The sequence below is a fragment of the Acanthamoeba castellanii genome, assembly GCF_000313135.1.
Source record: "Acanthamoeba castellanii str. Neff unplaced genomic scaffold scf7180000084763, whole genome shotgun sequence".
NCBI lineage: Eukaryota > Discosea > Longamoebia > Acanthamoebidae > Acanthamoeba > Acanthamoeba castellanii.
Genome location: NW_004457323.1, coordinates 614719 through 636691, shown reverse-complemented (window position 1 = coordinate 636691; position 21973 = coordinate 614719). Strand labels below are relative to the sequence as shown.

At 58.2% G+C, this 21973-nt stretch overlaps 10 protein-coding genes and 1 pseudogene across 10 annotated transcripts; 3 read left to right on the top strand and 8 right to left on the bottom strand.

Annotated features, from left to right (window-relative positions):
* Positions 1-125: 125 nt before the first annotated feature.
* On the bottom strand, positions 126-1101 carry ACA1_247170 (HEAT repeat domain containing protein; the record flags this gene model as incomplete). The annotated part of the gene is made up of 5 exons (XM_004335478.1): positions 126-297; positions 392-484; positions 599-679; positions 751-907; positions 1011-1101. 5 exons carry the CDS (start codon positions 1099-1101, stop codon positions 126-128), a joined length of 594 nt encoding a protein of 197 aa, XP_004335526.1.
* A 64-nt stretch (positions 1102-1165) lies between these two features.
* Positions 1166-4068, bottom strand: ACA1_247160 (HEAT repeat domain containing protein; the record flags this gene model as incomplete). The annotated part of the gene is made up of 11 exons (XM_004335477.1): positions 1166-1258; positions 1353-1474; positions 1567-1587; positions 1657-1765; positions 1864-2422; positions 2542-2626; positions 2704-2928; positions 3003-3192; positions 3272-3702; positions 3797-3897; positions 3977-4068. 11 exons carry the CDS (start codon positions 4066-4068, stop codon positions 1166-1168), a joined length of 2028 nt encoding a protein of 675 aa, XP_004335525.1.
* Positions 4069-4300: 232 nt separating this feature from the next.
* Positions 4301-5965, bottom strand: ACA1_247150 (uncharacterized protein; the record flags this gene model as incomplete). Its single annotated transcript, XM_004335476.1, has 5 exons — positions 4301-4585; positions 4755-4874; positions 4943-5050; positions 5123-5248; positions 5333-5965. The coding sequence occupies 5 exons, from the start codon at positions 5963-5965 to the stop codon at positions 4301-4303; spliced, it is 1272 nt and encodes a 423-aa protein (XP_004335524.1).
* Positions 5966-6042: 77 nt separating this feature from the next.
* Positions 6043-7718, bottom strand: ACA1_247140 (uncharacterized protein; the record flags this gene model as incomplete). The annotated part of the gene is made up of 9 exons (XM_004335475.1): positions 6043-6236; positions 6307-6376; positions 6467-6516; positions 6583-6671; positions 6834-6970; positions 7039-7118; positions 7187-7295; positions 7378-7499; positions 7595-7718. 9 exons carry the CDS (start codon positions 7716-7718, stop codon positions 6043-6045), a joined length of 975 nt encoding a protein of 324 aa, XP_004335523.1.
* Positions 7719-8002: 284 nt separating this feature from the next.
* Positions 8003-9160, top strand: ACA1_247130 (annotated as a pseudogene).
* A 477-nt stretch (positions 9161-9637) lies between these two features.
* ACA1_247120 (K+ channel tetramerization subfamily protein) lies at positions 9638-11503 on the top strand (the record flags this gene model as incomplete). The annotated part of the gene is made up of 6 exons (XM_004335474.1): positions 9638-9683; positions 9753-10401; positions 10465-10553; positions 10643-10890; positions 11084-11212; positions 11336-11503. The coding sequence occupies 6 exons, from the start codon at positions 9638-9640 to the stop codon at positions 11501-11503; spliced, it is 1329 nt and encodes a 442-aa protein (XP_004335522.1).
* Positions 11504-11633: 130 nt separating this feature from the next.
* Positions 11634-18642, bottom strand: ACA1_247110 (ATPase family associated with various cellular activities (AAA) domain containing protein; the record flags this gene model as incomplete). Its single annotated transcript, XM_004335473.1, has 26 exons — positions 11634-11736; positions 11848-11927; positions 12018-12147; positions 12226-12340; positions 12409-12460; positions 12557-12617; positions 12689-12874; positions 13000-13246; positions 13314-13510; positions 13632-13979; positions 14098-14290; positions 14376-14458; positions 14522-14596; positions 14696-15534; positions 15621-16104; positions 16218-16294; positions 16499-16523; positions 16597-16775; positions 16903-17003; positions 17078-17261; positions 17361-17498; positions 17588-17703; positions 17828-17958; positions 18066-18130; positions 18204-18349; positions 18594-18642. The coding sequence occupies 26 exons, from the start codon at positions 18640-18642 to the stop codon at positions 11634-11636; spliced, it is 4404 nt and encodes a 1467-aa protein (XP_004335521.1).
* A 104-nt stretch (positions 18643-18746) lies between these two features.
* Positions 18747-19052, bottom strand: ACA1_247100 (uncharacterized protein; the record flags this gene model as incomplete). Its single annotated transcript, XM_004335472.1, has 1 exon — positions 18747-19052. The coding sequence occupies one exon, from the start codon at positions 19050-19052 to the stop codon at positions 18747-18749; it is 306 nt and encodes a 101-aa protein (XP_004335520.1).
* A 312-nt stretch (positions 19053-19364) lies between these two features.
* On the top strand, positions 19365-20188 carry ACA1_247090 (uncharacterized protein; the record flags this gene model as incomplete). Its single annotated transcript, XM_004335471.1, has 2 exons — positions 19365-19594; positions 19672-20188. The coding sequence occupies 2 exons, from the start codon at positions 19365-19367 to the stop codon at positions 20186-20188; spliced, it is 747 nt and encodes a 248-aa protein (XP_004335519.1).
* Positions 20189-20276: 88 nt separating this feature from the next.
* Positions 20277-21259, bottom strand: ACA1_247080 (EF hand domain containing protein; the record flags this gene model as incomplete). Its single annotated transcript, XM_004335470.1, has 5 exons — positions 20277-20602; positions 20640-20862; positions 20942-21021; positions 21098-21146; positions 21224-21259. 5 exons carry the CDS (start codon positions 21257-21259, stop codon positions 20277-20279), a joined length of 714 nt encoding a protein of 237 aa, XP_004335518.1.
* Positions 21260-21442: 183 nt separating this feature from the next.
* Positions 21443-21951, bottom strand: ACA1_247070 (uncharacterized protein; the record flags this gene model as incomplete). Its single annotated transcript, XM_004335469.1, has 3 exons — positions 21443-21502; positions 21576-21641; positions 21739-21951. The coding sequence occupies 3 exons, from the start codon at positions 21949-21951 to the stop codon at positions 21443-21445; spliced, it is 339 nt and encodes a 112-aa protein (XP_004335517.1).
* Between the last annotated feature and the right edge of the window lie 22 nt (positions 21952-21973).

Sequence of the window (21973 nt, the reverse complement as noted above, 5' to 3'; positions counted from 1 at the left end):
ATAAACTGGCAGGACGCGGAGAAAAGGTCCCCAGAGTGACCTGCCGAGCGCGGAGAAGTAGTAAGAGCAAAGGGAGAGGATGTTTGCGCCAGTGTCTACAAAAAAAAACATAGGAGGCCCGCCCGCTAGCCCAGAGTCTGCTGGATGTACTGGTTGATGAAGGGCAGGAGGGGCACGAGCCTCTCGATGTGATCGGCGACCTTCACCATGCGATTGAACTTGCGCAGCTGCACCACCAGCGCCCGCGCCACCGTCATACGTCTGCTCGTGATGAAAATTCGCACGTGCGGGTTCTCACTGTAAGCACGACCACACACACACACAACACACAACACACACACGACACATGGTCAATCACATGAGGAAAAGAAGGTGGTAAAGCGCAAGGTACCTTCGGATGAAGCCACAGAGTATTTCGAGTACCTCCACCATCTCCAGGGTATCTGCTCGCAAAGGCAGATACTCCAACCACGCGTCGATTGCTCTGTGGGGCGGGCCGACAGAACAGAAGTGATTTTTTCAGAACCAACTGAATCACTTCCTCAGTCGCATGTACGTGCGTGCCCACACAACGATCATTGTGGGGCGATGAACGTACCCGGTGAGATTAGGCATGTTGTAGTAGTGCTTGCAGAAGACCTTGGCCTGCGCGCTCAGGGTGTTGTCGCACACCCATTGCCTGCGATACACATGCATACACACAGAGTCAGGAAACCATGTGGTCAGCAGACGTGTGTGTCAGGGCCGTACTCAGGTGTCTTGGAGTCGCCCGTGTCCTCTCGCGACCGTTGTGCTCGGGCGTGCCACTTGATGGTGGCCTGCTGCAACGTGGCGAAGCCCTGGCAGAGGGCATCGCTCGTCTCCTTGTCCGTCTCCGGTGAAGTCAACTTAGCGCACACTCCGAGACCTGTTCAACGCAATGAGTGTGAGCATACACTCTCAGTGCCTCCTTCCCGCGCATTGGCGACTTGTTGTGGTGCATAAATGAGCGGGAGCGGCGGCGTAGGTACCATAGCAGGCGGCTTGCGAGATCGCAGGGTCGGGATGCAGGACGAAGCGGAAGAGAAGCGGACAGATCGTGCTCACATAGTCGCTGCGCATGCCATTGACACGGTGGTTAATTGGTTGTCGATCTTTGACAGCTTTCTTTTGTTGAGATGCCGGGTCAGGTGACGTACGCAGGCTGCGGCATGTAGTCCAGCACGCTGTCCAACATCAGCAAACAGCCCTGCTGCGTGGCCGGGAATGGCGTGTCTTGCTGTCGGCGACGGGTAAAAGGGAAAGAGAGGTAAGAAAGAGATGTAAATCCACCCCCATCATCTCGCCGTGTGGCAGAAGCAGAGAGTACGTACGAGAACGTTTTGCAGGCTGGGTATGACGTGATTCATCAAAAATGGCCCGTCGAAGGCTTTGGGGTGGTACTGCAGCAGGCCTTCCATAACCTCGGGAATAAGGCTGCCCGCCAGAAAAGAGGCTGCACATGTTGTGAAATGGGTGCGTTAGTGTAAAGAACACACATACGCGGTGTGCGAAGAGATGACGAAGAAGATGAAGATGACGACGCACCCCCTTCGCCAATTTCCTCGCCTATCAGAACGAACAAACGAAAGATGAGCACAAGCAACGATCCGGGAAGCGTGAACGGAGAGAGCGTACCTTCGAAGTCCATGTAGTGATCACTGTCGTAGAGGACCGAGAGGAGATGCTCGGCCGTGGCGTGCACCTCCTCCACGCCCAAGCATTCGCCCTTGGCTGTCGACAATATCTGGGCGATGTCGTAACGAACAAACGTCAGGCGCTTCGGCTCATGAAGACGAACGGAAGAGGCGCAGGAGGTCGGCTAGCGAGTGTAGGAAGGCGTACCTCCTCCCATAGGACGAAGAGCTCCATCGACTTCTTGGGCTCCTGCACTCTTTCCCAAGCGTTGGCCAGGTCTTGCCACAGAGGCTCGACCAAGTTCAGCAGCGTAACGGCGTCGGGCTCCGCGAACTCATCGTCATTGCCCTCCTTCTTATCTGCCTCATCGTTGACAGCCAGCTGCTTTTCCTTCCCCTTCTCTTTCTCCTCGCCGTCTGTCGTCGTTTCCTCGGCTTGTCGCGCTTCGTGTGGCGGCTGCTGGACAAGTTGATGAAGAAGCGCGGCGAGATCGTCGACGCCGTCGTCATTCGGTTTGCCCGGCAGAAGGGCTCGCGCGGCGCGTGCGGAGGCGTCGAGCGTGGCCTTCAGCGCGGCGAGCTTGGCCTCGTCGGTCTGCTTGTTCTGCGCGGACTTGGCGCGTTCGTAGAGCCGGATGAACGATGGAATGCGCCGGCAGAACGAGAGCTCCTTCACGCCCATCACCTCGAAGTTGTTGTCCACCAGCCGCAGCACGCGCTGCAGCATGTACTGTGCGGGCTTGATGTAGGGGAGGAAATGCTGAGCCCTGCGGTACACAAAAATTGAGTGAAAATAGTGAGAACTAATTAGGGGGTAGTTGTGTGCAAGCAAAGAAATGGAGAAAGAAGTGCGATCGCTACGTGCCCTTCATCAGACTCGGCGAACATGGTGATGACGCTGCCCAGCGCGTTGATGGCTATTCTCTTGTCCCTGATGTCTCGCTTATACACGTACACCTTTTGCACTCCGCCTGCACACACGGAACATACACACCGGAGGCCTTAAGCACTTACTGCAGGGATCTTGCGATCGACAAGAAAGAAATACCAAAGTCGTCCACGGTTTCAGCGACCTCCCAGCCGTCCATGTCCACCGGTCGGTCTTCGGTCATGAGGAGCACGGCGTCGCACTCGTGCGGGATGCACCTCTCCGTCACGTTGATGAAGAGGCCGATGTAGGGTGCGAAATCCATCTGCAGACACAGGGCTATCCGGCCGAGCGCACTGGCCACGTAGGAGGGCGTCACATCAAGGAGCCTCTCAATCGTGTCGTCTGTGTGGTTGCCGTCACCCATCATCAGTGTCAGAACAACACCCCGGTACGCCAATTGGCAGAGCACTACGTACTGGGGCTGATGAGAGCGTTGATGAACTTGAGCGCGTCGGCCTGGAATTCCTCCTTCCCGGCGAGCGTGCCAACCTGGGTGGTGCAGCGAAACACTCGGCCGATGGTGCGCAGGTTGGTCTTTTCGTCCTGATCGAACGCGACCTTACGGTCGAGCATGCCAAGGCACAGCGCCACCAGCCGCGGCAAATGCTGTATAAAAGAGGAGAAGTTAGTACGGCCACTGCTCATGTTGGGGGATCAATTGCGAAGGCATAAGGGCCTGCCTTACCTTCTTCAGAACGGTGTCCGAGAGCTGGGTGATGTTGAAGAGAGCCGTGACGGCGTGCTCCTTGACCTTGGCGCTTCCCTCCTTGACCAGTTCGGTGAGCCCCTGGACCAAGCGGTCCGACCACTGGTCCTCTTCGGGAGAGCTCGGCGGTGGTGACACGGAACTCGCCGCCGGTGGCACCACTTCGCTTTCCTGCTGCGAGGAGTCGGCCTCGACCTCGGTCTCGTCCAGCTGAGCTTCAGGCGGGGGCATTAAGAATTGGTCCACTTCTGGCTCCTCTTCGTCTTCAGCGTCCACCTTCGCGTCGTCGTTTTCGTCCTCAAAGTCGTCGTTCCTGGGGGCAACGCCCTCGCTTCTCGATTTGTTCTGGAAAAAGTAGGTCATCGCTCGGCAGGTGGTGATCAGCACGCTCACCGATGAATCCTTCAGCCCTGTGGCACATGACGCGATGTGTCGAAACAGTTCGACTACAGTCAGTACTGTCGGGGTCTTTAGCTGTGAGGTTGAAAGAGTGGTCGGTCGTACGATCGTTGAAGACGGGCATGACCAACGCGGAGAACTTTTTGGAGAACTGTGGCACGTACTTGGCCATTCGGCCCAAGCACACAGCTGCCGCCACCCGCAAACTAAACCGAGGCCGAGTTTGGCCAGTAAGCAACGTTTCGAGTACAATGCATCACAGAAAGAGGTAAGGTCATGGCGTACGAAATGTTCGGATGTTGGAAATAGTGCACCACAGTATAGACGAGCGGGTCGAGGCGGGTCGGAGTGGCCACGGGTCCATAGGCCTGCACCATGGGTGGTGAATGGGCTGTAGTGTTGGAACGAGTCTCCAATGCAGCTGAGGAATTCCCAGGAAAGCAAGGCAGGGGAAGGTTAGTACCTTCATCAGTGCGGCCAACGCTCTCAGGGCTGCATGAGGATACTGCCACTCCTCCTCACACATGAAAAACTGTCCAATGTAGCTCATGCACACTGGCATTATGGTTTTGTATCCTGGTGCGTGCAAGAAGCAGCGCGCGAAACATGTCAGTTCCGATTGTGTCGGGTACAGCACTGGGCAGAGGTGGCGTCGTTACCAAAGGCTCTGACGACGGCGGACAGCGCCCATCCGGCGACAGCTGTCGGCGAGTCCTTGCCGTGGTGTTCGTCTTCGTCCTCGGCGCTATCGTCCTCGTAGACGATCCCGTCAAAGGACTCATCCTGTTCCTCCACCTCTTCTTTGCGTGGCTCCGCGAGTAGAAACAGATACATGAGATGCCAGACCAGGAAGCGAAGGAAGTTGCCCTCCTTGCCCAGCACGACAGCGTGTTTCTGTTCCAACACAAAAACGGCGCCCAGACGCAAACAGAGCTGTTAGCGAGTACGCATGCGTATGTGGGGGCGGAAAGGGCGTGCGGCATACTGTTGATAGGCTGATGAGAGGCTGAAGTGCCACTGACCGCAAGCGCCCGGGGACGAAGGGCGAGGTGGCAAGTGACACCAGAGTTTGCACGTAGATGGGGATGTGCGGCACCACGAAAGGCAGCGACAGGTGGTCAAAACTTCGCAGGAGCTCCTCCAGCTTTTCATAGTCGCCCGCATTGCTGAGCTCCGAGATGGCCTGTTGATGTGAAGCACGATCAGCTTTCTTGTTGTGTGGCCAAGAAGACGATGAGGTGCTGGTCATACCCGCACGATTTGAGGAAGAAAAGTGTTCAAGCCGAGGAAGCCATTGAGGCAAGAAGGCAGCTCAGAATTGAAGGCATTGGTGATCACCATCATCGCGGCGATCCGGAGCTGCAGAGAAACGTGCACGGTCAGCTCTGCATGAAGAGCCGCACAGAATGAATAGGACTGGGAGGAGCATACAGAGAGAGGAGCGGTAGCATCGGTGATGGTGCTAGAGAGGTGAGGGAAAAGCGCTTTTTCCACGAAGTGGGCAGGTCCATCTTCATCGTCTTCGCCTTCTTCGTGCGAAAGCAGATACGGCAGAAGCTGCGCGGCAAGCATCACCAGCCATTGTGCAAAGAATGTCAGGAGCGCGCTCGCGGGCAGAGGTGCGGGTGAGGGCGCGCGTACGATCTCGTGCATGATGCGTGCGAAGAGGGTGAGGCCGAGCTCGGCCAGCAGGTGGCGATCGGCCTGCGTGGTGGCGGCGGTGTGGGTGGCCGGGTTTAGGCAGTACCGCAGAAGCTGCCCGAGATTGGCGACCTGATTGGGGGATTGTTCGATGTCGATCTCCTCGCTGAGCTTCCAGATGAGTGAGACGACGTTGTTGAGCTCGCGCCTGACCTCCTCCGACGTGGCTTCGTCGACATAGACCATCTTGAGTGCCTCCAGTGCCATCTGCTGCTCCGCCTCGCCGATCGGATCCACATGCTCGTCGAAGTAGGCAAACAGCAGCTCGTGGCCCATGTTCAGCACCAGGATCTTGTCGGCCTCGCTCACGCCCGCCGTGCGCAAGAAGGTGAAGATGCTGCGCAGGATCTGGTGGGGATTGTTGGCGGCAGACTCATCAAATTCGCTAATCACAGCCTTCTGCAGCGGGGGACACTTGATGTTCTTCACAAATTCGAAGATGTCAAAGACCTTGGCAGGCTCTGCCTGCGGAACTGCTGTAGCAGGGGCGCCGCCGGCATCTTGCTGCGCGTCGCCTTGCTGCACAGCTGCCTCGGTGCCGGCATCGCCTTCGATGGCTGGATCTTGATCCATTTGATTTGGTTTTATTTTCAACTGTGTTCGCGCGCTTTTCGTTTGTTTTTTATTATTTCTTTCTTTGTTAACAGGTATTACTTGGGGTAGAAGCTGGGGATGGGGAGGGCGAGAAAGGGAGGCAGTGGTGACGTGGCGTTGTTGCGCTGCCACGCAGGCCCGGCGAAGACGAACAGGGACAGGTAGAGCGGCGCTGTGGCCAGGAGGAATGCCTGGGTGAGTCCGATAGCGAACGGACGAGGAAGGTACTGCTGCAGTGGGTAGCGTGTGTCTGCCAGAGCGCAGGGGGGGAGGGGTGAGTGTGTGATACAATGTGGCGGTTGCGCATGGGTGTGATGTACCGATCGCGCATGCCAGGCCTTGGATCAGGAAGAATAGAAGCGAGGAGAGGCCCGCCTCTCCAAAGCAGGCCTGTGCCGTGAGCACTTGAGTTAGAAGGAGAAAGCTGCATAGGTTGCGAGGTTGTTGCATGATACCGTGGCCACATGTGCATGTAGACACCCACTCACAGCAAATGCGGCGAATGACGCAGCTGTCGCGGAGAAGTGCGCCTAGCCAGGACCAAAGAACGTGAGATAGCACAACAGCAGAGGAGACTGGGAACGCAGCAGCCGCACCCGCTTTCTCAACGGAGTGAACACTGATTCGTGAAGCAGCGAACCCACCAGGCGATTGTAGCGACGCCCCCAGAACTCGCGAGGAGAGCCTTGGGAAAAAGAGTCAACATTGAACAAGCACAGGCGTGGTGGAAGACGGTCCTACCTGACAGGATCATCCAGTCATTGAAGGCTTGAATCTCATACCTGGTAATGAATCGAACGCAGGCAGAATAGACAGAGGAAGAGTGATTGAGGGGCTAGCGTGCTACCTGTCCTTGGTGAGCAAGGAGACCAGGGCTCTCTGGAAGTCGTTTGCGGGTATCGAGGCCATCACGAGCACGGCAAACATCGCAGTATACTGGAGTGTCAGGAGGTAACTCTGCCGCACCACCTCGCCCCCACCGACCTACTCTGACCACAGGTGTTGGTGAGTGCAGTGGCGGCTACTGATTCAACAAGCAGTAGGAAGCATACCTGTTCGAGGCTATAGAGCAGCCATCGGCCCAGCCAGTCACGTAGTACCATCTTACCCAGCCCAAGAGCGGCATTGTATGCTGTTGGGAGTTCCCGTCTCATGAGTGTGTGCAATAGAAAAGCAGTTTTGGCCCTGATGGTAACCTACCGACGTGGCCGAGCCATTGCGTGCCCTCGCGAGGCGTGGGGTTCTTCAACACGGGGAAGACAAACCACAAGAACTTGGCGGCGTAGTCACGCAGCGTGAGAGCTTGACGCTGTGGCGAGGGGTGAGACACAACAAAAAGTCACAGGTGTAAGCGACGTACATTGCATCCAACGTGCGGACACATGACATACCTCCTCATCGGGCAGCAGCATGAGGTGGGTGAGGCGTATGGATGCCATCCAGCACAGTGAAGTTGTCATCATCGTGCTCACGGAGCCAATTGGCAGGTCCTTGCACACATAGGCCGTCAAAGCTGTTCACCACCGACAGGTTCGACCACAACCTGATAGGTGAGTGTTGGAGCGGTCATGCCCTCCTCCAAAACTGTCCGGAGGGACAGCAACGCACCGGCGCAGCTGCCTGAGGCGAGGACTCCCCGGAGCCAGGGGTTCGCCAGCGGCCGCACGAGATAGTAGCTGCCAAGGCCGATTGCGCCTGTGGCAAGGGGAACCACCAGCTTCGACGTGTCCATCTCTTCTGTTCTTTTGAGTTTGTCTCAGTCGAGTGCTGAGCACCCCCTCGAGAAGAAGACTGCTCTTGCTCTTCCTGTTCGTTCTTCGAAGCTCCAATTCGGCGCTACTGAAAATCCGGACAAAAAGCCACCAAGGCCCGTGCCAAAGGAATCTTCGAAGGAAACCTTGCTTCGATTACCACATCTTATTGCTATCTTGTTTCGGGGACATCAGCGCCTGACGTAGAGTCTCATCTCCATCCATCTTCTCGCGAGGCAAGCCACAATCAAGAAGAAACATCGACATGTCGAAGAAGAAGATCCTATTGAAGATTATCGTGCTCGGCGAGTCAGGGGTGGGTAAGACTTCGCTGCTGCTGCGGTACGTGGAGAGGAAATTCACCATGAACACCAAGTCCACGATTGGTGCCAACTTCCTCACCAAGGAGGTAGAAGGTGCGCACCTCAATGCACATTAATTGAACAACAATGTTATTATTTTCTGACCTTAATTGTTGCAAATCGTGCCATAATCCTCTACTCTTTCTGTCGGCAGTTGATGACAAGGTGGCCACCTGCCAGATTTGGGACACAGCCGGACAGGAACGCTTCCAAGGTGCGCAACTTACCCCACCTCCCCCCCCGACAAAATGAAGGAAAATGATGATTTACTCTCTTGTGGTTTGCAGGCTTGGGCACAGCGTTTTACCGAGGTTCGGATGGTGTCATCTTCGTGTTTGACGTTACACAGAGAAGGACGTTCGAGGTTCGCCCCACCACCTGTCGCGCGATGCTTGCTGCAGGTCTAATCGCGAGTTGATTTATTGGCACTTAGGAACTCGAGCACTGGAAGGAGGCGTTTTTGATTCAAGTGGGCAGGAGGGCAACAAGGACTTCCCCATGATCATCATTGCCAACAAGATCGATCTCAAGGAGGAGAGGGTCGTGAGCAGGAAGGAGCTGCAGGTACGCACCTGCTCAATAATTTACGATTAAATTTTATTTTATTTTATTTTATTTTATTTTTGTGGGCAAGGGCACGCGCGGTGTTAGCGCGGTTTGCCGTGCCGTGCGACCGCAGTGTTCTCTGTGACAACCAAACAGCTTTCTTGTTGGCCTTGACCGATGCTGATCAGGCCGTGTCTTCTATGAGTAGGAATGGTGCGCACAGTACGGTCTCAAGTTTTTCGAGGCCAGCGCCAAGGAGGATGAGAACGTAGAGAAGGCCTTCGAAGAAATCACGAGGTACCACTTCCAATCCCTTCCGGAGCCTTTAAGAAAGGGCTCAATGCCTTCCTATACGCGCCTGAACCGTCGAGTACTAAACAACGTCGTCACCACCAATGCACCACCAATGCACCACCAGGCTCGTTATCTCGAAGATGAAGCCCGAGGACATCATGTACGACACTGTAGATTTATCTGTCGGCGAGAAGAAGGAGGACAAGGGCTGCGACTGCTAGTCAACTGCTAGCAGCCGCTGATCGATCGCGCACTCACTCTCACGAAGGAGGAGTGCTTGGAGGGCCGTTTGTGTTTATTGGGGCAGGCCACACACGACAACTACAGGAAGAGAACTATTGAAGAGCAGCAGCAAGTGCTTCACCGCTTCTTCTTCTTCTTTGTAGTCCGGCGTGCTTTAGTAATTACTTGTATTTCTTTTTGGCATTTCTTCGCTTGCCTTCTTGACATTGTTTTGATCTCTTTTTGGTAAGTGTCCCTTTGGGCCAGTTGTTGGGGTAAGTCGTGGCGGTCAAGCATCAGCTCCCATTTAGTCTGAGCAGGAAGACGAATGATCTGCCACGTCCCCGGGTGATCAGCAGAGAGTACAGACAACGAAGGAATTACTGAATCCACAGACAGATATGGATCAATCAAGTGATGGATTGCGCCACCTGACGAAGGCGGTTGCCCAAGAGCTAAGGAGAGAGCTCAAGGAGATGTTAGTCAACGAACTGAGGACACAACAGCAATCACAAGGGCGAGGTACCCTCCCCCTTCCCTTTGACTTTCTTTTATTCTGGCACTGAGCGACCACAACAGGTGCTGACGCAGACTCAACTGGTCTCGAGTTCAGCTTGGACGCCCTGGGTAGGCTGCTCGAGGACAACGTGGCCCGCGTACGCAACGACCTGCGCCTGCTAACCCACAAGCTCAACTCTGCCGAGGCCGCCATGGCCCGCGGTAGCGACGGCAACACCAACAGCACCGCCTCACCCAGGGTGACGGTCTCCCTCTCCCTGCCCTTCCTACCGCCCCCTGGCCACCGCACCATGCCCTCGCCCCTCCAGCTAGGCAGCCCCGGTCGACTCCTCGACACTGGTGCGGTCGGCCTACCCAAGAGTACCAGCAAGCGGCACACCGCACTGCAACTGCATGGGAGGGACTCTCTGGGCAGCCTCGAATCGAGCGCCGAGGCCACGCTCAAGCCTCGCGCTCGCTCGTTCATGGAGGAGAGCGGCGGTATGACGGACGAGACGATGACCGGCGATGATGAAGAGGACGAGGAGAACGACGATCTGCTAGATTCGACGACGCTGTCGCAGTGCGCGGAGCAGGAGAGCCTGGGACAACTGGTGGACGAGCTGGTGACGCTCAACGTGGGCGGGCGCAGGTTCCAGACCTACCGCCGCACACTAATGCGGGTCCCAGGCAGTCTTCTCGGTCGCTACACCACCTCCGAGCACTACGCCTTGGAAAACAGGTTCGCTAGCTCTGTCAACTGATGGTTGTTGTTTGCGTGGCTCACACTTGACAACCACGATAGGGAGAGCACCAGCCGGTCGCGAAGGAAAGACGCGTTCTTTGATCGCAACAGCACAGCCTTCGAGGCCATTCTCGACTTCTATCGCACCGGTACTCGAACTCCTTGCAGCTTGCCCTTGTTATTGAAACAGTGCTGACTTCTTCTTCTTCCTCTTCTTTATCTTTCTCAACCATGGCAGGGGTTCTGCTGAAGCCGCCAGAGCTGCACGAGGAGGTGTGGAAGGGCGAGCTGGGCTACTGGGACATCAAAGAGAACCAGGCCCTGGAGCTCACGACAGAGACAAAGACTGGCTCTCAGGGTGAGAAGAAGCAGAAGAGCAAGGCTGTCAAGCGGGTGAAGAAGAAGAAGAGGGCTTCTACCAAGGACAAGGACACCATCAAGGCCCTCGCCTCCCCGCCTGGCGGGCGTAGCTGGGAGGAAGCCGACGTGCCACGCACCAAGCGAGAGAAGACCAGGCAACCACCTGCACACACCACACACGACATGACACACACACGACGCACACAACACACACGACAACAACACGCTCGCCAAAGCTGACGTCCGCAGCAGGTTGCTGACGGCCGAGCCTGACATGCTGGGTGCGTTGTCGAGAGCAAACCGCCCGGCCTCGCTCAAGGACGTGAGCCTCAAGACCAAGGAGGCACCCGGCAGGGACGACCGGGTCATGAGCACCATCGACCTGCCGCCTCCCTCGAGCACTAAGAAGAAGGACAAGGGCAAGTACATCACCACCCTCGCTTCCGAGGTACGCCTCACAATCGCATCGCGTCCCGCGGGCGTGTGCGGTCATGCGTGTGCGTGCGTGTGCGTGTGCGGTCGTTTGCGGTGGTGCGTGTGTGTAAAAACTCAAAATAGAGTGGGATTGTAGGTGGGGGTGGGCGGGAGTGACAACAACACGTGGAAGAAGAAGAGCAGGCGCTCGGGCAGCGCCTCCGACCTGTCGCTGGAGAAGGAGAAGCCGGCTAAGTCCGTGGCGAAGAAGGAGAAGCGGGAGCACCGGGTCGAGCGGAGCGCCTCCAATCGTTCCCTCACCTGAGCACTGAGCTCTGCAGCACTGGCAGAGAACGAAAACGGAAACGAAGAGAGAGATAAAAGAGAAAAGAGAGAAGACGATTGTACAGTCGGTGTTGTATGAGCAACTGCACCGCCAGAAAAAAACTAATAAATCAGGTGATGATCTTGCTGGTGAGGATCTTGTTGAGGGCCAGCGGAAGGCCCTTGCTGTCCAAGCACACGTAGGCCAGACCTGGCGGGATCTCCTCAGCAATCCTGACAGAGAAGTACGAAGAACGAAGAACGAAGAACGAAGAACGAAGAAGAAAACGACAACACAGGTGAGCTCACTACTCATGTAGGCGCGCGCTGGGGGGGGGCTTGTACCTCTCAGCTTCGTCCGCCAGGCTTGCGATGAAGATGCAATGGGCCTGCACCTTGGGCTCCCGCATCAAGATCTTACCCAACTGCACCGGCCACGAGTGAGCCAGGAGTTAGAACGCGCGCACTAGGCAAGCCCAGGGTGTGGTGCTGGGGGAGCCAAGGTGTGTTCGTACGGTGCGCGGTGAGATGCCGTAGCGTCGGAGGTTGGCATCGCTGACGACGATCACGAAGTGCTCGTCGGCCTCCTCCTTCTCCAGCTCCCGGATGGCCAGTTCCGTCGCCGTCAGCGTGTAGTCTCCGGACCTGGTTCGTGTTTTGGATGTTGGCAGCGTCTTCGTGCGTGTGCGTGTGCGTGTGCGGTGGTGCGTGTGCGCCACGTACGAGCAAAACTGGGAGTGGGCGGCCATGCGTCGGAGGACGGCCAGGCGCTGGCGGCGGTTCTGAGGCTGCTTGACAGTGTCGACCAGCGGAATGTTGGGGCTGTCCCCGCTGTGTCCTGCAAGGGCGCCCAGAGTTATACAGAGCGATCATTGGGGGTGGACGTGTGTGTGTGTGTGTGTGTACCGCCGATGGAATACTTGAATCGGTTCTCAAACCCGGTGAAGCTCTCCATCACCTGACACGACACACGTGAGTGCTGTGCGTGCGTGCGTGCGCGGTATGTGTGGTTCAATGCGCAGGGTTGCGGTATGTGACAAGGGCGGGAACGAACCAGCACAGCGGCTTCTAGCATGCGATCGAGTCGACCATCGAAGCCGTTGAATCGGTACATGCTGCAAGAGATGGGAGATATCAGCTAAGTTGCACGCGTCGTGTGAGGCCAACTCTCGCCAGCGCACCGCACCTTCCGGACACGTCCATGACAAAGTGAATCCGCTTGGGCTTGAGGCCGGCCGAAAAGCCCAGCGGCGGTAGCTCCTCGCCGCGCCGCTTGAAGATCGCCCCCTCGCCCGCCATCGCTTCCACCAGTTGGGCCTCGTCCAGTTCGCCGCCGTGGGTCTGGCGTCGCAGCCACTGCCGTTCCTTAGATCTATAGAGTGCGAGAGAGAGAGAGAGAGTTGGTGTCGTGCGCCATTGTGTGTCGTGTGTTCGTGTGTCGTGCGTGTGTTGTGTGTGTGTTCGTGTGTATGCCGTGTGGGTGAGTGTCGTGCGTACTTGGACTGGAGGCCCTGCAGCATGGTGCGGAGTTGAGACACCTGCCCCTTGACGGCGTAGGCGTAGTCCTCGTAGAGCACGGCGTCCTCCTCGCTCATTTCGATCTCCTGCAGCTTCTTCTGGAGGGCCTCCTGGGCCATCGCCTTGGCCGCCTCCAGCACCTCCTTCGACACCTTTCGCTTTTCCTCGTCGCTGATCTGGTGCACCGGGTGGCCCGAATCAAGCCTATACGGTCCCCCCTTACCACCTACAATCCCAGACTTTAGACGCGTGTGCGATGTGTGCGGTGTGTGCGGTGCGTGGGACGTGCGTACCAAGGCCGGCGGTGTCGGCGCCTCCACTGCCGCCTGCCCAGGTGTTGCCCCCGACGTGCGGGCTGTTGGCGGGGTCCACCTTGCCGTGCTTGGGCTTCGTTGCCTGTCGGTCGTTGTCATATTCGTAGTTGAGACGCAACGGCCTCCTCCGCCCGCTAGCGGCCGTCGCCCCCGCCCCCGCTCCCGCCTGCGACGCTCTAGAGCCCATTACCATTACCTTGATGTACGAATACGCACACACACACCACCGCACACACACACCACCGCACACACACCACCCCACACACACAACACACACACCACACACAATGATCGTACTCGAAGAGTTCGACGGGAGGTTGCATGAAGGTGTTGGAGACGCGAAAGCCCGAGCGCTTGAACGCGGCGACGATGCTCTCGCGCACGGTCGAGTCGCTCCACACGTCGAAGGCAAACACGTTGCGCAGGGCCTCCTCGAAGGGCTCGCCCGGGAACCGCTCGAGGTGGCGCGCGATGGCGATGGCCTCGCGCGATGAGTAGGGGTAGGACAGGTGGCCCTCGTCGACCAGCTGCCGCAGGTGGCTGAAGGCCCGCGTGAGCCGCGACAGCGTCTCGGTCGGGACCGACGGCGCGTAGGCCCGCAGCAACGCCATCTCCGACGCCACGTCCGGATTGTCGATCGCATGACTACCCGCACCAACAATTAGCATCGTGTGTGCGGTGTGTGTGCGGTGTGTGCGCGGTGTGTGCGCGGTACCAGCTGAAGAGATCACCGCATTCACGGAAGAAGTCATTCCCCAAGAACGGCCAGCCGGGCTTGTTGGCCAGCACGATCAGACGGAAGTTGGGGTGCATGGCGACCACGGCCTCAGCCTCGTTCGGGGCAGAGGACGAGCCCTGCTGCGCGATGTGCGCCGATTGCACGATGCGCCGACCGTCGGCAAGGGTCATCTCTCCGTCGACCAGCGACTTCAGGACCACGACCACCTCCGGTGGCGCTGCAACGTTTTGAAAAACGTCAACTGTAAGTCCATACTTGTATTATACATAATATATAGAAATACAATACTTGTGAGGCACTACCTTTGTCGGCTTCGTCAACGACCAGCACGTGGCCCTCCTTAACGGCCTTCACCAGCGGGGAATCGGTCCAGACAATTTTACCTCTGCCAAAATAAAGAAGTCAATCAAATAAATAACACGAAAACGTACAGGCTTTTTAAGGGTACCGTTCGAGGGACGGCTGCAGGGTGAGGGAGGAGACTGTGGTGTCGCGGTGGAGCTGAATGTACTGCCGAGGGAGACTGTCGCAACGACGCTTGACATGTGAGGAATGGATGGAATGCACGGGTGTGGAATGTGGAATGAAAAGAAAGCGACACAGTGGGTGAGAGACGACGTACTGGAGGGTCTGTAGGAACTTGTCGGTGAGCTTGTTCTTGCCGACGCCCTGCGGTCCGATGAGCAGCAGGTGCTCGCCCAGGGCGTAGTCCTTGTACATCTCCTGCAGCAGCGACACGTGCGACGGGATCGCGAAGAAGTCAATGTCCGGGATCAGGTGCACCGGGTGGGCCTTGGCCGCAGGCGCCTCGACCGCCAGCGATGACGCGCCCGTGGGCGAGAACGGCGACGGCGACGGCGACTGGCCCTCGAGGGCCTTGGCATTCCTCGCCTCGTCATGGAATGTGCCGACGGAGAAGAGGTAATCGTAGTTGCCTTTTTCACATTCCTGAGCGTATTCCTTGGCGTGGTGCGACGAGAAGGGCTCCCGGCCGCCGAGGGACTTGAAGAGGAGCTTGGTGACGGTGGCCTTGGTGGCCGCCGGCAGGAAGTCGAACAGCAGCAGGCCGTGCACCACATCGCGGGTGTCGAGGGCCGTCGCGGGCCGCTCGGCGTTGGCGATACGGCGGCCCGCGCGGATCAGCTGCCGCGTGGAGAGCGCGATCTGCAGGTGCTTGTTCTGTTTGAGCGCCTCGTTGAACCGCACCAAGCCCGCGAGCTGCTCCCTGGCGCGGTCCAGCCGGGCCGGCGATGATGCGTTGTCGACACTGTCGACACCATCGCGGCGAAGCGCCACGCGGTCGAGGAACCGCTCGAGCTCGACGGGATTGTCGAGCGAGGGGAGGTGGTGGAAGTGGAAGAGGGACATCACCTCCTGCGTGATGTAGGCGTGCGACGCCGATGGGAGGTCGCCGGTGGCGATGATCCGGAACGCTGGGTGGATCGCATACACCCGATTGGCCTGGCATGAAGATCATACATCAGACCTTACAGGCCAGGCATGCGGCGGTTTGTGTGCTGCAAACATTGTGGGGTGGTGACCGGTACCGTCAACTCGGCCTGGGTGAGGCCGTGCTCGCTCAGCAGGCGGCCGTAGGTCTCCGAAGAGACCAGACGCGTGCCATCATGCAGGGACACCTGGCGCTCGTGGATGAGGCTTTGGAGCACCGACAAAGCGCCGACCGGAAGCCGGTCGATGTTGTCGAGGATGGCGATGCGACCATTGACGGCGGCCCGGATGAGCGGGCTCAGCTCCCACATCGACTCGCTGTCCTCGCCCTCGCGCAGGCTCTCGGCCAGGGCGTCGTTGTTCCCCATGATCCGGCTCTCCTCGCGCACCAGCTCGTCGGTGGCAGACGCGACCAGGCCAAGGCCCTCCCGGTGGCGAGCCGATGACGACTGCGACAGCGCCTCTGCCTGCTTGGCGCGGTCGATCTTCTTCGTGGCTCGACGCTGGAGCAGATCGCGAGTCGACATGTCCCTGAACAGCATCATGTGCTCCGTTTCGTAACCCAGCATGGCTGCGAATTGCCTGCGTGCGCCCAACAAGCCATTAACAAAATTAATAAAATTATAATCATAATCAGAATTATAATCATAATCAGAATATAGATTATAGAGAACATATAACAACGAACAACGCACTTGACCAGTGTCGACTTGCCCGATCCCTTCGGGCCGATGATGCACATATCCCGCCCTATGGCATGGTCCTCCAGCATCTGATGTGAGTGTGTGTGGGGTGGGTGCGTGCGTGCGTGCGTGGGGACACCAGTGAGGAAAGATAGTTCTGGCACACGCGTCAGGCTCGTGCTTGCCTGGTGATTGAGACGTACGTGCTGAAGCAGAACCCCACCATGCGAGGTAACAACAAACGCGCCCGAATCGGGTGCAACGGATGGGAGCGGCCCGGAGGGGACACGCACTTTGGCCTCCTCTCTCCCGCTCTCTCTGCGCGCGTCGTGCCCACTCATGTCACTCAGTTATGCTCCGCTCCAGCGGTTGCGGTTTTCACGGGACGGACCTTGTGAGGGTGACCAGCTTGTGGCGCGGCGCTTCGTGACGAACGCTCGCGATGGCGTAGCCCTTGGCCCGCTCGCTCTTCATGTCCACGCCCAGCTTCTTGAATGCGCTCTCGATGGCGTCGGCCTGGGCGGCGTCCTTAGCCACCCAGCGGGAGGGATAGACTCGTCGCAGCACGTCCTGTCCCGGAGTGAGCAACAAACACGACACGACACGACACGACCAACGACACGACACGACACGACACACCAACGACACGACACGACACGACACGCACACACGATGCGTAGAGCAGGTAGAGGAGTACTTGGGTGGCGGTGTGCGGGAATCGCTCGAGCAATCGGGCCGCGGAAACCAGGCCCTCCTCGGTGAACTCGATGGGCTTGGCCAGCAGCTCGCTAAAGGACTCTAAGGAAATCGAAGGCGTGGTGATTACGAGCTGAGTACGTGTGCGGTGGTGACAGACCTGGCCCACCCGTTACCTGTGTCCGCGTGTCGGAAAGCTTCCGCGGCGGAGGCCAAGAGCTTCACAGTGTCGGCGGAGAGAGAGGGCGCCTCCCGGCTGAGAGTATCGATGCGGGAGGACAGCGAAAGCGGAGGCACGCTGTAGGCCTGGAAACGCGAACGCAGCGGCGGGTCCAGCGGATTCCCCGCATACCGCGGTACCTGCCACACAAAGCAGACGCCGTGATGAGTGACACACACAAACACACACGACACACACACACACCACACACACACAACACCAGATGGTAGGAGGGGTACCGGGAGGGACAGGGAGATGACCCGGAAGTTGGGGTCGACGCGGATCAGACCGAGTCTGTGCATTTCGGCCTCCGTGTGCGTCTCCAGCAGCTTGTCGTACCGCTTGGCGTTCATCAGAAACCGTCCGTCTTCCAGGGCCTGTGTGGGTAGGGCAGAGAAGAAACTGAGCGTCAGCACCAGCGAGTGTGAGCGGTGAGTGGTGAGCGAGTGTGAGCGGTAACGTTAACCATTTCTCTGTTTTCGAGGAGATTGTTGAGAAGCGGCAGGATGTTGCGTTCGGCCTTCTCGATGCCTTCGAGAATGAGCACCCGGCCCTCGATGGCCGCTCTGACGGCAGCTTGATCTGCCACAGTCCAATCACGTGATCGCGTAAGCCAAGAGCGGCGTATGCGTGTCGTGTGTGCCGTGTGTCGTGAGAAGAGGGGCATCATCGTGCACAGCTCGATAATTGCAAAGTGTCAAGGTACCGACAAAGCGAACAGAGTTGCCGACGATCTCGCGTCGTTGCTTGAGATCGGCCTCCGTCGTGTCCCGCGACAGCGAAATGAACTCGTACTCTCGCTGGGCCACCTCGCAGAAGCGCAGCGCGATGCGGCGCCTGAGCTCACCGGGCGGACTTCGCGAGCGTAGTAGCCACCGTTACAACAGTCAACTGATACGTCACAGGGCCCTGCCATATGACCTGATGGGCGGCCAAGCACGTACCCAAGAAGCAGCATGTCCTGCGCCAGCTGGTCCTTCTGCATCATCCACCTCAACACTTGAAGCACCTGCGACATGTGGCCGTGTGTAGGGGTTAAGCTCGGGCTGAGCTTGCTGGCGGGAGCAGTTGGTGGTTGGTACCTCCTGTGTTTCCATCATCCAGCCCAACGACGACGGAAGCAGCGGAACGAAGGCCGGCGTGCGCGGCCCGCCGGAGGGCAGCGGCAGGGAGACATCCCCGATCGTCACTCGCGATGGGCGCTGACCGACAGAGGCCTCGTCCAGGCCTGTGGTGTTATTATTAAATAATGATGAGAAATATGACTATTTAATATTATTACCATTTAATATTAAATCAAAATATTTCTGTGTAAGTGTAAGCAGTGGTACCGTGCAGACGGCGGGTGAAGATTAACAGATGATGGGGCCGGGGGGTGGAGGAAAATGGATGAGAGGTCCGGAGTGGAGGACACAGCCGCACCCGAGCAGGAGCAGGCAATGAGCGACCGCAGGAAAAAGGCAGAGTCGCACGTTCCTGCCAGGTGCCGCGGCAAGGGACCCGCAGCGAACACCGCAGCATCTCACTTGATGAGATTAGCTCCGAAAATGAGCGGAAAAATAAAATAAACAAAAATAAATTGGAGATGAGAGAAGAGCCTCTTGGCCTCTTTCCTCTCGGCAATCTTAATCTGCGGTTGAGATGAATGAAGATTCGAAAAGCAAAGAAAGTAAAAAGTGGAGGTGTTGGAGTCGATACGCAGCTTCCCGAGAGGACCCACTCAGGGCTGTGATCCCTCCACCAAGGGGACCGGCGTCTTTTCCCTGCTCTGTCAACCAGCCTGAGGCGGTGCGACGCTCATCATCGACCTTGAAGCCCTCACCTCCGCGAGGGCCACAATGTCGAGTCTCCTTCTGGAATGGGGCAGCGGCCTTCGGCGTGGGCCTAAACCCTCGCTCGTCTACGCACGCCACCAATCCCTCCACCCACATGCCCCGCAAGCACGGTCACAGCCCGCTGCTTAGGCGGGCCGGCGAACAGTGAGGGCAGGGCCGGCAGTACTTGAAGGCCCGGTTTAGTTGGGCACCAGGCTATTGTGGGACGGCCAACACAGTGTCGACACCTTGACACCTGTGACCTGGCTCCCACATGGGCTCAGGGCAGACAAGGGAAGGCCACGGGTTGTCTCTGGATTCTTAAGCTCAACACGAACTGGTGAGTGATGTGCGTGGCTTGTCTCACCGATAGAGCTTTGCTGGAGGTGTTGTTGCCAACTCGGTTCGATTCAACCACACGCGACGACCATGATGACAGCCAGGAGTTTTGTGGTGGTGTGCGCACTCGCACTGTTCTTGGCGGCGAGCGCGCGAGGCGACGACAAAGGAGGAGAGGGAGGCCCCTGCACGGGCGGACACTGGCCGGACGATCGAGGATGCTGCCCCGACGTCATCAAGAACAAGCCCTACTACCGCGACGCCCGCAAGTGCTACCCCAGGGACGGACCTCGCGGCGTGCTCTATCCTGACTCCTTCGGGTACCACTTGTGTGCGGTGTGTGCCGTGTGTGCGGTGCTTTTGGTGCCTGCCTCTGACACGAGGTGATGGGCTCCAGGTGCTACCCCGACGAGCAGGGCAAGTACAAGTCGGCCACGGAGGACTGCCCGAAGGACAGGCGGTGCGAGGCGCGGTGCATCCAGCCCAGGCCCAAGTACCAGTGGGACAACACCAAGGACGACCGTGAGCACCAGTGGCTCGACGCAGCGAACGCGCTGCCCGCCGCCGACGACGTCAATCCGCACCAGCCGCTCGACGCCAAGACCAAGGGGGGCAAGGGCGACGACATGAAGGTGAGTCCGGGCCATATGGTCAAGTGCAACAGCGGCCAGCGGCCGGACAGCAAGGGCTGCTGCCCGCGTGAGATTCAGGGGAAGTGGTACTACCGCGACCGCCACGGGTGCTACCCCATCCAGACCCTCGTCGTGGGCCACGGCAGCAGCGGCGCCGGCCTCTACGCCGACGACCAGGGCTGCTACCCCGACCGCAGCACTGGTCGGTACCTCAAGCCCGGCGAGAAGTGCCCCGAACACCGGCGATGCTACCCCACGTGCGACGGGGGCGCTAAGCACTGAAACAGGCGCTGTACCACTGCACAAGAACGTATGTCATCAATATGTAATCAACATGTTACGCTTCACATGTGTAGGTTCCTATGAACGTCTACATGAAGTAGGGGGTGGCGGCCACGAGCTGGTCAAAGTTGATGGAGATGTTGGAGGCGGCGGGCTGTGCGCCGGGAGCTCCGGGCATGGGGGGCTGGACAACGCCGGGCGCTCCGGGCTGTTGATGCGCGGGAGGGGCAGAGGCCGCGCTGAAGGCGTAGAAGTCAAAGTAGCTCTTGAGGCCTCCCAGGAAGAGGGCCACCTCGGTGAAGCCGTCGAGGGTGAGACCCGCGTGCCTGGGGTCGAAGCGGCCCAGCACGCCAGCCTGAGCCTGCGGGCTCAAGGGGAAGCCAGCCGTGACCAACGCCGCCGAGATTTCAGTCCCTGTTGTGGCCACGCCATACAACACGCAACACGACACGACACGCATTGGTGATTAGATGGGCAGGGGCCATGATGAAGGAGAGGGGGGACGTGCAGTTGTCGAGCTTGCCCGAGCGATCGCGGTCCTGCGAGGCGAAGGCGTTGCGGAGGAAGAGCACGAACTGGTAGAGGCACACAAACTCATGCACGCCGATCTGGCCGCTTCGGTCGGTGTCGAAGGTCTGCACCAGGCGCTTCAGCGTGGCCGGGCTCAGCGTGATCTGTGAAGTGAAGCAATGAGCAGCTGTGGTGAGTTCATTCTACCCCCAGGCCCGGAAGAGGGGTTGTGGGTTTGGTTACGTTGGCCTGGGCCAGGGCGCGACCGATCTCGGCATCGTCGAGTTGCCCGCTCTTGTCGGTGTCGACAACGTAGAACCAGCCTAGGGGTTGATGCGGTGGGGAATGAGTGGGGATGAAAGTGACGTGAACTTGTCGGGGGGGCATAGTGTAGCGTACCTTGGATTTGACTGATGAGGGCCGGGTCTGTTCCATAGTGGGCGGCATACTACCCCCCCCCCACAATCAACCAAGCGTTATGATTGAACGTTCAAGAAGTACAGCTTGAACAAGGAGCAGACATACCCACGGACGCTGTGCTCCCCAGTTCGGCTGCTGCATGATCTGTTGTCTTCCTTGATTGCCTCTTGGAACGTGAGAGAAAAGCTCTGGCCCAACCTTTCCCAGCGAACTGCGCAGAACCCTTTTTAAGGTAAAGTGGTTGTTACCCGTTGATTGTATTTCAATAATACTCTGAAAGCTTGTGAAACATTGCAAGTGGCACACAATGCAGTATACATTATATTACCATTCCTCGTCGTCCACCACCTCCTCGCTGATGGCCACTCGCCGAGCGATCAACGCCTTTTGCCACAGACACCGTTTAGCGAATACACACGTACAACCCACCCTTCTCGCAAGAATGAAAGTGTCGTACCCGCGCCAAGAAGTTGAACACGCTCGTGTCGTTGTCCTCCTTCTCTCGTGCGACTTCCTCGTGGTCCTAGCGCCATGACATGCAGGAAAGCCAATGTTTGCTGATCAGCCCGTGGAGCTCCAAGCTACGGCATAAATGTGAGGGTCAGGGCGGTGATGCATACCACTTTCTTGAGCTTGGTGGACGCCAGGCGGTCGCGCAGGGAGCTGGCCACGGTGTTGCCCGAAGCTATCGCTCGGAACGAGCCGCCTGGGACGCCATCCACAGCCGCCGTCGGTGCAGACAGGGTTGACGCGATCGGAGAAGAAGCCACGAGCGGAGGCGGCGGCGCGGGAGCTGCAGGCGGAGGCGGAGGCGGAGCAGCGATGGCGCCCATGCGAGGCGCACTCTCGCCATCG